The 11,308-nt window shown below is 35.7% G+C and overlaps 3 protein-coding genes across 4 annotated transcripts; 2 read left to right on the top strand and 1 right to left on the bottom strand.

The window, feature by feature from the left end:
- The first annotated feature begins 1,569 nt into the window (after positions 1–1,569).
- Positions 1,570–2,656, top strand: LOC18588171 (uncharacterized). Of its 2 annotated transcripts, none has more exons than XM_007012394.3 (2): positions 1,570–1,855; positions 1,981–2,656. In XM_007012394.3, the coding sequence occupies exon 2, from the start codon at positions 2,000–2,002 to the stop codon at positions 2,441–2,443; it is 444 nt and encodes a 147-aa protein (XP_007012456.1). In that variant the 5' UTR covers positions 1,570–1,855; positions 1,981–1,999; the 3' UTR covers positions 2,444–2,656. The 2 variants fall into 2 exon arrangements, with proteins under 2 accessions (XP_007012456.1, XP_007012457.1); XM_007012395.3 differs by having other exon boundaries at positions 1,570–1,886.
- Positions 2,657–5,888: 3,232 nt separating this feature from the next.
- LOC18588170 (copper transporter 5.1-like) lies at positions 5,889–6,639 on the top strand. The gene has a single exon (XM_018127515.2). The coding sequence runs from the start codon at positions 6,035–6,037 to the stop codon at positions 6,473–6,475; it is 441 nt and encodes a 146-aa protein (XP_017983004.2). The 5' UTR covers positions 5,889–6,034; the 3' UTR covers positions 6,476–6,639.
- A 1,624-nt stretch (positions 6,640–8,263) lies between these two features.
- On the bottom strand, positions 8,264–11,091 carry ARSK1 (root-specific kinase 1). Its single transcript, XM_007012392.3, has 5 exons — positions 10,331–11,091; positions 10,094–10,229; positions 9,596–9,732; positions 9,341–9,464; positions 8,264–9,151 (listed from the first exon to the last, which is right to left on the bottom strand). Exons 1-5 carry the CDS (start codon positions 10,712–10,714, stop codon positions 8,628–8,630), a joined length of 1,305 nt encoding a protein of 434 aa, XP_007012454.1. The 5' UTR covers positions 10,715–11,091; the 3' UTR covers positions 8,264–8,627.
- Positions 11,092–11,308: the final 217 nt, after the last annotated feature.

Genomic DNA, 11,308 nt, shown 5'->3' with positions numbered 1-11,308 from the left:
TCAATAATGGTCATAGAGTGTCCACCACTACCCAAATATAATTTGAATAATAATTTTTAATATTGATTTTTTCATAAATTACTTATAATTAATGCAATACTTACTGAAATTTTAATCATTCTAACTATGGTTTTAAATTTTAATTTATTAATTTACTTTGTATTAATAATAAATAGATTAATTTTAAATTTATTTTTATTTCAATATCAGATTGTTTGTAAGTGTTGATAATCAAACTAAAAAATTAAATGTAACTGAACATTTAACTTATTAATTAGTGTATGATCTCTTCATTTAAAAAACAAAGTTCGAATCTCTCTTCCTTCAAATAAAAAAAAAACTCGAGAATTAGATGTTGATTTTTATTCTAATTCATCTAAAATATTGATAGTTAAATTTTAATTGAATTCAATTCATTTTCCAATACTTCAAAAAGTGGGTGATCATTTCTAAAATGAAGAGAGATCTTTAAATATATAATTTAATTTTAATGTAACTCATTTTTAGCTAATAGTATATAATATAAATAACTTTACAAAATTTTTTATTTAAGTTTGTTCAGTCATAGAATTTACTTTTTACTTTGACAGTAAATTAATAGCAAATTACTTTTTACTTTTAGATATTAAGCGAGACCTGATAACCTAGAATGTTAATAGATGGACATGGTGCTGTGTACCCTCCTATCTTTCGTCCAATTCCAGCCATCAAGCCAATTAATACAGACACAGATTTCGATTTCATTCCACTGTTTATTAATGGGCGCTTAGAACAATTATCTGGACCGTTAGCATTAATGTCACGCTGCTAGCTGCTGATATGTCTCACTAAGTATGGAAAAGCTCTGGGACTATCTAAAGGCAAAGCATTATGTTTCGAAAATTAGCTAAAATTCTCCTTAAATTGTTCATGTGCAGGGGTTAGCATAAATAAATAAAAAAGGGGGAAAAAACAAAAGGCGAACAGATAAGAATAGAAGGAGCCTAATTAATTCCTTAAATAATTATGGGTTATTAAGGAATTAACTGATTAAATATCATAGCTGCAAAATTAAAATAACGACAAAATATTACAACAGAACCAGTCCGACGCGCGTGTCAGTCTCTGACCGTACGCTCATCTCCGAGGCAAAGACCTTTTTAAACAAGGTCTGGCAATATTTAACAGAACATTAGTATATGTCACGCGCCGGTTATAGGTCGTGGGAAAGGTAAGATACGGGAAAGAAGAGAAATCTCTAAAGAGCACGTTTGGCTTGGACGACCCACAAGATAGGTAATTGTCCTGACAGCTGGCAAGTCCTGTCCTAATAGAGCCCGCACTTTAGCACTACATCCCGTCCTCCACAAAACATTGCACTATAAATGTTTAACCAATAAGGTTGTTCCACGTGTAATATTCACTATCTGATTTAATGAGGAGTGAAAGTTAGGGTGGGGATGGGAGCAGCGGAAAAGTGTACGGATTGACCGTCATGGTAAAAAACAGTGACGTGGAGAGCAATTACAGTGGCTTCAAGCCGCCAATGATTGGGCCGTTTTTCTTTTCCTCCCTATTCATATATACAAGAACATTTTCACATTTCGGTAGAAATCAATCAGAGAGAGGTATTTAGCGGAGAGAAAGACGCGGAAAATCTCTGTGTTAATGCAATTGAGATCCATAACTGTTTTCTCCCTTAGATTTTGCTCTTGAATTAAATAGATACATAGAAAGAAAAAGAAGCAGAGAGAGAGCCAATTTAGGCTCTGAGATGTATATGCAGTTTACAGTTCTTCTTCTCATGCTTGTTGCTGAAGAAAAATCTCAAGAAAGGGAGTGGGAGAAGGAGAGATAAACAAGATTTCTCATCAGGGTTTGAATCAAAATCAAAACTTTTTTCTTGGGTATTTATTGTTTTTTTTTTTCAAAATTTTAGATGTTTTTCGACAAAAATGTTCTGTCTTGATTATTATGAACTGGATTTCATTGATGTTACAGCTTTTGAAGGAGCACTCCAATGGCTGCAGCGGTTTCCAAAGATGCAAAGAAAATGGAGTCCGTTAAGCACAAAAACCTCCAAACTGAAGTTGAGTTTGCAGAGTGTGATTGTTGCGGTTTAACTGAGGAGTGCACGCCAGCTTACATTGCTCACGTACGTGAAAAGTTTGAAGGGCGTTGGCTTTGCGGGCTTTGTTCGGAGGCCGTTAAAGACGAGACAGTTAGGTCTGAGGAAGATATTACAACTAACGAAGCGTTGGATAGACACCTGAAGTTTTGTGAGCAGTTCAAGTCTTCGAGTCCTCCAGCTAATCCTGCTGAGGATTTGATCTCTGCAATGAAACATTTGCTTCGAAGAACTTTGGATTCTCCGAGGAAAAGTGGACCACCATCTGCCTCGTTTGTTCGATCCAAAGGTTGCTTTTCCACTCTGCCAAATGGAGAAGTAAGGAGTGAGGTTTAAATGGAATCTAGTTTTGAGAAGCGAAGTTGAATAAAGGATTGTTGAATAAGGCTACCAAATCGGAAGTTTGGATTTTGCTTAGGCAAGGTTTAACTTCAGATAAGTCATGTTTTAGGTTTATTTGTTGTCATCTTTCTTGACGTAAGGCATTGGATGAATGAAACTGGAATCTTCCTTCAAGGCCTTCAATAAAATGCTCAACGGGGTTTATCAGATTCTGGTTTTAAATTTATAATTTCCTTCAAATATTTTCTACTTTGCCAATCAGAGTCTACACTGTTGGAAGTCTGGTAAAAATCCATTTCTTTTAACGAGGATTGTATTCTAGCTAGATGCGCGTTACCTTTTGGCTGATGTTGAGTATTTGTTCATACCCTTCTGATCAGAAATAAATGCGTTTTCCTTTTCAAAAAAAAAAAAAAGAAGAAATAAATGCGTTTGCATTATGAGTAAAAAGTACTCGTTGTTCTTGAATGCAAATGAAAATGAAACATTAATATCCCCTGCAAAACAACATGCGCCACACATCCCTATACAACTTCCTCAAGGCTTATTTGTCTTCTAGTTATTTTGGCTTTCCAATTTGCAGAGAGAGAGACATTTGATGTTATGTAACGTTCTCCCATTCGAGAAGATGAAAGGATAGGGTAAAAAGAAACCTACGTGAGAGAAATTAAGTCTGTGTGGTGCAGTTGCATTGCCCTATTGCAGGTGACAGGGCAAAACACAGTGGGGTTCCAGAAAAAGATCCTAGAAATAAAAAATATCTGGGGATTGGCACTGGAGCGTTAGACCTTAAGACTGTGACCTTACGAGTTCTTGGCAATAGTTCATGTGGTAGGTTGTTGAGCCGTTACTCTAGTATGAACATCGTGGCTAATTTTTTGAGAATAAAAGGTTGGGTCCAAATAGGAAAGGAACCTCTTGGCCCCACTGCTTATCAAGTTGATCAGTGGGATGGGGCAAAAAAAAAAAATGTCTAAGAATTCTTTCTCTGAAATCCAAAACTTATCCAATATAGATATCCAGATCATGGAATGCCATAGAAGCTTTCATTTTCTTGCAATTTATATGTTGAAAATGTTATAATTAATGTTAAGAGTTAATTAAATTGTACCAAAAAAAAAAACAAAATTTATAACTTAAAGATATAAATACACAATGCAACTCGTGATAATGCAATATAAACATTATTAAATATTGGTGCCTCATTTGAACTGCATTTGGAATTATGGCCAGGTCTGACAATAGTACTTTTTCTAGGGCTTATAAGACTTGGTCATCTCTATCTTCGGCCATTATGTAATGATTTGTTCATGTTAATAATTTGACTTACTTGTTGAAGGAATTGATTTAGAGGGATGGGAAAATTTTCAGACTGCTAATTATGTTAATCTTATACATTAGTCCACTTGTTAATTATTAATTCGACTGCTATGATGCTGAGGGTAGTGAGTTTTCTCACCCGTCGTTCAATGAAATTCTTATTATTTAAAAAAAAAAAATCAACGGCGCTGATCATATAAATTGATTAGTTTTATATGGCATTTTGTGCTAATTTAAATTAATTAATTATGGGTTGTAAGCCATCCTTAATTATTGATCTTGCTTAGATGTTTGGAAGGATTATATGGGCTTCGTGGAAATTGGTTCAAGATCGATATCACAATGTGGAAAAAGTGATACGGTTGTTAGAGAACATGCTTAATCATGAAACCTGGCTATTATTGTTTAATATTCTTACTACTCAAACACACCAAAAAAAAAAATTCAATAATTTCCGGAGTTTATAATGTCAAAAAGGAATTTGCCCCTTGATACTTATGATTGATGCCGGCTTGCCTGTCCTATCCAGGGATGTTTATGTTTGCATATCATGATTCCTAACAAGACAAATGCCTACAAGATTACAAATTAACTGATGGGTCAAAAATACAATAATTTTATCTATTGCTATTCCCATTTTCTTGTATTTTCATTTGTCAAAATATTTCATATCTTAAATTACGGAACACGAGTATTCTAACATCACCTTGAATTATTAATTTAGTATTTTATAAAGCTTGGTAAAAAATTTAATTTTTACGTAATATTTAGATTATAGCTTTTTGTTAAGAACAATTAAACGAAAGTTTCAGACAAAAGAAACCAAATCGTAAATCAACAAATGTTGTTAACTTATTCTATACATCAATTATTACATTTTATGCTTTTGAGTAAATAATATTTTCAATTATTTTTTAATATGCATTTTATTGATGTATCATCTAGATCTGTTAAAATTATATGATTATTCTTGATTGTAATTACTATATTTTATAAACAAAAAAAAATCTTAAACTAGTGCTATAAGATTGGTGTTGTCCAATAGCAATATATTTTAGTAGCATCCCTTACTGATTTTCAGAAACCGAGAAAGCAGTAGATAAAGCTTGCTGCTACTTGCTGGGATGGGGCTTTGCTTTTCGTACGGGCAAGAACGTTCTATTCTATTGCGGTACGCAGTACAGACTGTTCATTGCCTTTGTACTGCACACCCTACTCTTTCTCACTTGTGTAATAACAAATATAACTTTTAACTTCCATGTCGCTGGATGCACCGCCATGGCCATGTAATTGCAAAGCTGCCACTCGACAATAAAAAAAGTTAAAATATTACTTATAATTATATATAAGTTATATTCAATACAACAATTAATAATTGATAGCATAATTTTTTATATTTCTTTTGTTAGGGGACTATGTTTTTGTTAGAAGGTTATAGTTGGCCAAGACACAGGTCAAGGGAGAGACAATCAATTCTAACAAACTGAGTTGGTTTAAATGTAGAGAATAAATGATGACTTGATCTTAGATGTATAAGTCTTCCAATATCGGAAACCTGTGAGAGCTCGAATGAAAAAGCTAAAAAATAACCACACAAATTTTTTATATTAAAAAATATTTTTAACACACTCGTTTAACTCTTTGAATGGAATAACGAATTTAAACCCAAGAAATAGATGGGCAAATGGATGTATCTATTTGATAAGATTGATAATAACGTTGTCCCTATCTTAATCAGCCTTATAGCCCAGGAGTACAAGATAAAAAGGTTTGGCGGCTTAATCCAAATTTGTTTCTAACATCAATCATGAATTAATCGTTTCCCTTCGTATAATCCAAAGTCCGAATTGACCCACTCAGAGAAACCAGCTGGCCTGCCTGACCCACACTTTCGTAAACATTACGACTTCTCTTAAGCCAAGAAGTAACAAGGGTTAATATTGTTTGTCTGCCAGTAAAACCCTGAAAAATGTAAAAAAAAAAAAAAAAAAGAGTAAAGGAGCAAAATGGTAAATATAACATCAAACAATGGCATTTCCAAACATAAAGTGCCAATCCTATTCTGAAATTGTACTACACAAATTTAAATATAGTACAGTTGGGTTGCAAGTTGCAACCTCTTCTTTTATGAATATAAATTCTTCAGCTTTAATCGTTGATCTCTCTTTTGGTTCTGGGAAACTAAGGAGAAATTTTGTACTTCATTTAATTTATTCACACTGATTTTCTTTTCTTTTCTTTTCTTCACCGTAAAACACGGTAGAAATGATGCACATGACCTTTTACTGGAGCCGGCAGGTGACTCTCCTGTTCAGTTCCTGGCGGACCGAGTCATGGCTGAGTTACGCGTTGACTCTTCTGGCTTGTGTTTTGGCTTCTGCTTTATACCAGTACTTGGAGCACGTAAGGTATCAGGTCAGGCGGGGAGGGAAGCCGGCGGAGGGGACGGCTGAAGAACCGCTTTTGCTGCAGCAGAAGGGAGCTGGGTCTGGAAATAGAGGTAAGTGGTCGGTGAAGAAGATCGTGGGAGGGGTGCTTTTTGGGTTGAGCTCGGCTTTAGGGTATTTGTTGATGCTGGCGATTATGTCGTTCAATGGAGGTGTGTTTCTGGCTATTGTTTTGGGCTTAACGGTTGGGTTTTTGGTGTTTAGGAATGAGGAGGATGATCAGATTGCTGGCGTTAATAGCACTTGTGCCTGTGCCTAATGAAAGAAAGGGCAGTTTATTTTCCCTTTTTTTTTTCTGGTTTCTTTTTTAGGTTGAGGTGCCTGGGCTCTGTCTGTTTCTGGGTTTGGATTGGGTGATCATGGTATGTGTTAATATGTAATCATCCGACTCTTAAGTTAAAAAGTCATTACTGTAATTGTCAATCGGTAGTTTTTCTATTTATGATTGTTTGTTTTGGGGGAATGCTTTTCTGGATTTCAAACTCATTAATGTTGGTATTAATACCACAAAATGCCATCTGAGATGTTTCAAAGCATTAGTCAATCATGTATCAACAAAAGGCAACGAATTGGATGTGTTTTGGGTTTAGAAAACAACTCTTTAAACAGTATAATGAAACTGGAAGCAGACTGATTCTGTCATGAATTTGGGACTTGCCTAATGGTTAACCTACTTTGTTGGGGTGGCGGCCATTCAAATCTCAGCTCATCCAAATGGTCAAGGAGTTTTTATCTACCCCTTAAAATAGGGAAAAAGCAATGAGAGATTGATTAGGTCATGGTCAATTATGCAGGGCAGAGGACTTGGCTCTAAAACAGAGAATATGTTTTGGTTTCTCGACGAGATTTCAATTGGAAGCTGGAAACAAGGAATTTGTTCTTTTTACAGTTTCGAGTTGTCTTAATCCCAGACAGACAAATTCAGATGATGCAATGATGTGAACTGTAAAGATTGGCCAATAAATTTATTAATAGTCAGCTTTCTTAAAGACGACCATTCTTTGCATGAAGCATGCTGCATTTTGGAACTTTCTTTCCAAGCTTCTTCCATAACAATTCTGATATCGTCACAACTCTAATTTCTAAACAAAACCTTCTCAATAGGCTCCGTTGGAACCTTTCCAGGTTCATAAATTGTACTCCTACATTTTGGTTGGTTAACAAACTAGGTAAGGTATGGTTAACATAGACAAGACAGAAGAAGGAAGTTGCCCATTTTATTTGGATTACCTTTCCAAGCCTATAAATATATTGGAGTTGGAGGATTTGAATTTGGGATTTTAAGAATTCTCAATGCTGCTTTTCTGATGCTCTTTGATGTATTTCCAACAAAAGATTCATAGTTTCCAGCAAACATTCCCAATTGTTTTCTGATAGAGATTATCAACAATAACGGGGTTTCTGCTTGCCTGTGAATTTGATATTTATTTTTTCCCAAACTTGTAAGCTAAAAGTACACAGATCACATCTGTTTCCATAAGGTTAGGCATCATCATGTCTTGCAGGAATTTATCCCTTTAGTTCATACCTCCCTCTAGATCTGTTGCAGCCATTTCTAAAGCACTCATCTGATTGTTAATTAAACCTATTAATTTATCATTATAGATAATGATGCAGTCTGCAAAGATTACGACAGACTAACTTACTATAAAACAAATGCTTAGTTCCCATAAGTCAGACGAAATTCCCAACTTCCATCAGAAACATTGGTAACCAATATGAAATGAGGCTAGGAAGAACATTAAGTATATAATTAGTTTAGAGGGCCGGCCAGTGAGTGGTTGTTGAAACTTTCAATACTCTGTTCTTGCATTGATGTAATCAAGCGACTGCAAATATCTTTAATATGATCCTTTTGAAATTTTATCTGTTATTAAAATCTATGGTAGGTTTTTGTCTATTCTCGAGCTGGGAACAATTTAATTGAAAGTTTATAAGTTAGGTGGATGTCTTTTCCTTTTTCCAAGACAAAACAGGATGGAAATGCATGCAGTTCAAATGTTTAGCTGAAAAAGAAGGGTTAGATATTGAATAAAGTCGCTGCAAATTCTGGCAGTAATATCAATATTTTCATTCAAAATACTGAATAATATCCTTGCCTGAATGAGGGCGAAATTGAGTCAAAGAGATTTTGTTTCGTCAATGACTTGTGAACACTAATACCAACTAAGCTAAACAGAACAACTCACGAGCACTTCAATTCTTCTTAGAGTGCTCTCCTAATATTATTTTCAACTCTTCAACAAACACTTTTGAATTCTAGTGGTAACTATTTTATGCTGTGATGATCTGATTTTGTAATATATTTTTGTTTCCTCTCTCGCTATTCCTTGAACTTAGAACTGTCCTGACAATATTTACAACTTAATTAGACAAATTCAACCATGTAGTGTACTGTCCTCATGGAATTCTCATACGCTCATGCTACATGGAGATTCGGAATTTGCTACGGAAGAAAGAGGCAATTTGATCCGATTTCTCCAACTACGTCGAAGTGGATTGCGTCCATTTTCTCCACTGCAATCCTTCTCTTGTTCATTTGTTTTAATTTCCTTCTTTGCCAAAAATTCCTTGCTATCATCAGTTTCACTTGGCACCACATACACAAATGGTCCAACAAATTCATCCTCAAACCCCTGTAGACACTCCAGGATCTTGACCACATCGCCCATTGTAGGCCTTGGCTTTGGGCGGTGGCTCAAGGATTTGTAAGCCAATGCTGCTACCCTTTGAGCCCCTTTGCTGGAAAATTGTCCCTCGAGTCTGGGGTCTATAAGCCGGTCAAGCCTTTTAAGGTCCCTTAAAAGTGGCCTTGCCCATTCTACAAGACTCTGCTCTCGACTGGGGCGAGTATTGTCCATTGATCGTTTTCCTGTTAGCAGCTCTAAGAGAACCACTCCAAAGCTGTACACGTCACTCATTGTTGTGAGGTGACCTGAAATTAACAGATGAATATGGGGTTCGGTTAGTGCATGTTTTGACTTTGAAACCAATGGAAAAGTTGCATTTGATAACCATTTTTTTTAGAGTTAAAACTTGAAAACAGAGATATTGATTTTGGTGTTTGCTGCAAGCCTCATTGCTTTCCATGAGGGTTAAATGCATTAAGATTGATTCAGCTTACCAGTCATGATATACTCTGGAGCAGCATAGCCTTGTGTGCCTATTACTCGGGTTGTTACATGTGTCTCTTCTCCTTCTGGACCATCCTTTGCTAACCCAAAATCTGATAGTTTACAATTGTAATCCTGCAATGAGAATTCAAAACAATCAGACAGCCATTTCAGAACTAGTTTTCTCCTCCTATTTTCATCACCATCAGGACTTAGTGTACTGTGTATAGAATATCGAAACATAAGAGCTTAGCAAAAGGGCTTACAGAGTCTAATAAGATGTTTGAAGTTTTAAAGTCTCGGTATATCACTGGTTTATCTGCTTCATGTAGGAAGGCAAGGCCCTTTGCTGCTCCTAATGCAATTTTCATCCTGGTTGACCACGGTAAAGCAGCAGAATACCCTGTATATTGACCAAAAGCACAATTTAACTTTCGCAACTGGCAACTAGAACAGCTTATCACCTTAATTTGATATTTGGAAGCAAATAGTTTAACAGATATTAATTTTGCAAGTAACAATCGATAGTCAAAAGGGTTCTCTTTCATTTGACATCAGCAACCATTAATCAGAATCACTACTTCCCAAAGCTGGTTTTGGCCTATGTGATCTCATACGTACTTGAAAAAGTCCAAATACTTTTCACTATAATCATTTTACCTCTCACTCTCTGTGACGTATCCCTCAGTTTGAACGACTAGATCCAGGATTTCTAAATAAATTGCAGTGAAAATAGTAAATAGTTTCTGAAATGAGCTACATACTTCTAAATAGTTGATTTTCTAGGCTTCCTCTTGGCATGTATTCGTACACTAGGAGTCTGTTCTCTTCTTCGTAACAATATCCAACCAACTTAACAAGATGCGGATGCCTCAGTTGTCCCAGAAAGATTATCTCCGCCTGCAAGAAAATTTTTGGTTTATATATTTAACTGCAGTTAGGTGGAGATTAACATTTATGCTACCATATATCTTATGCATGAGATCATCTGTGAAACTAACCAGCCACTCTCTATGACCTTGAAAGCCATCCAAGTCCAGTGCCTTGACAGCCACCGGTTGAGCCTTCAATCCAGGCCTAAGCTTGTCATCAATAAAACCCTTGTACACTGGTCCGAACCCTCCTTCTCCCAGCAGATTACACCGTGCGAAATTATGAGTTATCACTCTTAGCTCCGAGAAGGTAAAGACGTGGAGATTTGAGCCAAGGAGAGAGGTTGAGAGATCATCAACAGAGAGTTGTGAGTTGGGATCGCTTACATCCGTGAGGGATAGTCTCTGGAATTGACATGGCTTCAAAATCTTTTCGCCAGAATCAGAGGAGTTGTTGTTGTTCTTGTAACAGCTTAACATGAGAGATTTCCATGTGACCTTCTTCACAGTCATCTTGTACAGCAAACCTTCCTGATTTCCAGACCAAACAAACAATCCCTTTTCTATACAGAAAAATGCTCAAGTGCTCTCTATGCAGGAAAAGTATCCAAGAACAGGACAGAAAATGAGAGGGAAAAATGGAAAATCTTTCCAGGCTCTAAGGACTATTGTGAAGGCTTAGAAGACCTTTATAGTTCATTCACTTACCTACTCCTCTCTCAAATCCATATATATAGAAAGTCTTCAATTATTTTTGTCTCCTCAATGTCTTTGCTCATCAATGTGAAATATTTGACGGTCATAATTTATATGCAAAAAGATTTAATATATTCCTCATAAAACCCTGTTTGTTATGTGTCCTCATACCAGAATACCTCGACTTTCATCTTCAATTAAAAAATGGGCAAAAAGAAAATTTGCTATAACCCTTAAGCAGAAATGTTTTCCACAATTTAGAAATATGCATGAATCTCCATTTAATAATTGCTCTCTTCTCCTTTAAGTTTTGCCCCACTATTGCTTTCCATGGCAACCATAACATCAGTCATTTCATATAATTTAAGCACATTTTTCACTTTTTTTGGGTGTCAGAAAATAAAATTGGAC

Source organism: Theobroma cacao, chromosome 9, assembly GCF_053813885.1.
Source record: "Theobroma cacao isolate CCN51 chromosome 9, ASM5381388v1, whole genome shotgun sequence".
Taxonomy (NCBI): domain Eukaryota; kingdom Viridiplantae; phylum Streptophyta; class Magnoliopsida; order Malvales; family Malvaceae; genus Theobroma; species Theobroma cacao.
The sequence above is the reverse complement of the archived record's forward strand: the minus strand, read 5'-3'. Positions and strand labels throughout refer to the sequence as shown.

Bases quoted from the DNA above. Each gene is read 5' to 3' on its own strand.
- LOC18588171 (XM_007012394.3), top strand. From the start codon at position 2,000: ATGGCTGCAGCGGTTTCCAAAGATGCAAAGAAAATGGAGTCCGTTAAG.
- LOC18588170 (XM_018127515.2), top strand. From the start codon at position 6,035: ATGATGCACATGACCTTTTACTGGAGCCGGCAGGTGACTCTCCTGTTC.
- ARSK1 (XM_007012392.3), bottom strand. From the start codon at position 10,714: ATGACTGTGAAGAAGGTCACATGGAAATCTCTCATGTTAAGCTGTTAC. The intron at 9,733-10,093 runs GTATGTAGCTCA...GTCAATATACAG, and splicing joins AGAAAATCAACTATTTAGAA to GGTATTCTGCTGCTTTACCG. The intron at 9,465-9,595 runs GTAAGCCCTTTT...TTCTCATTGCAG, and splicing joins CAAACATCTTATTAGACTCT to GATTACAATTGTAAACTATC.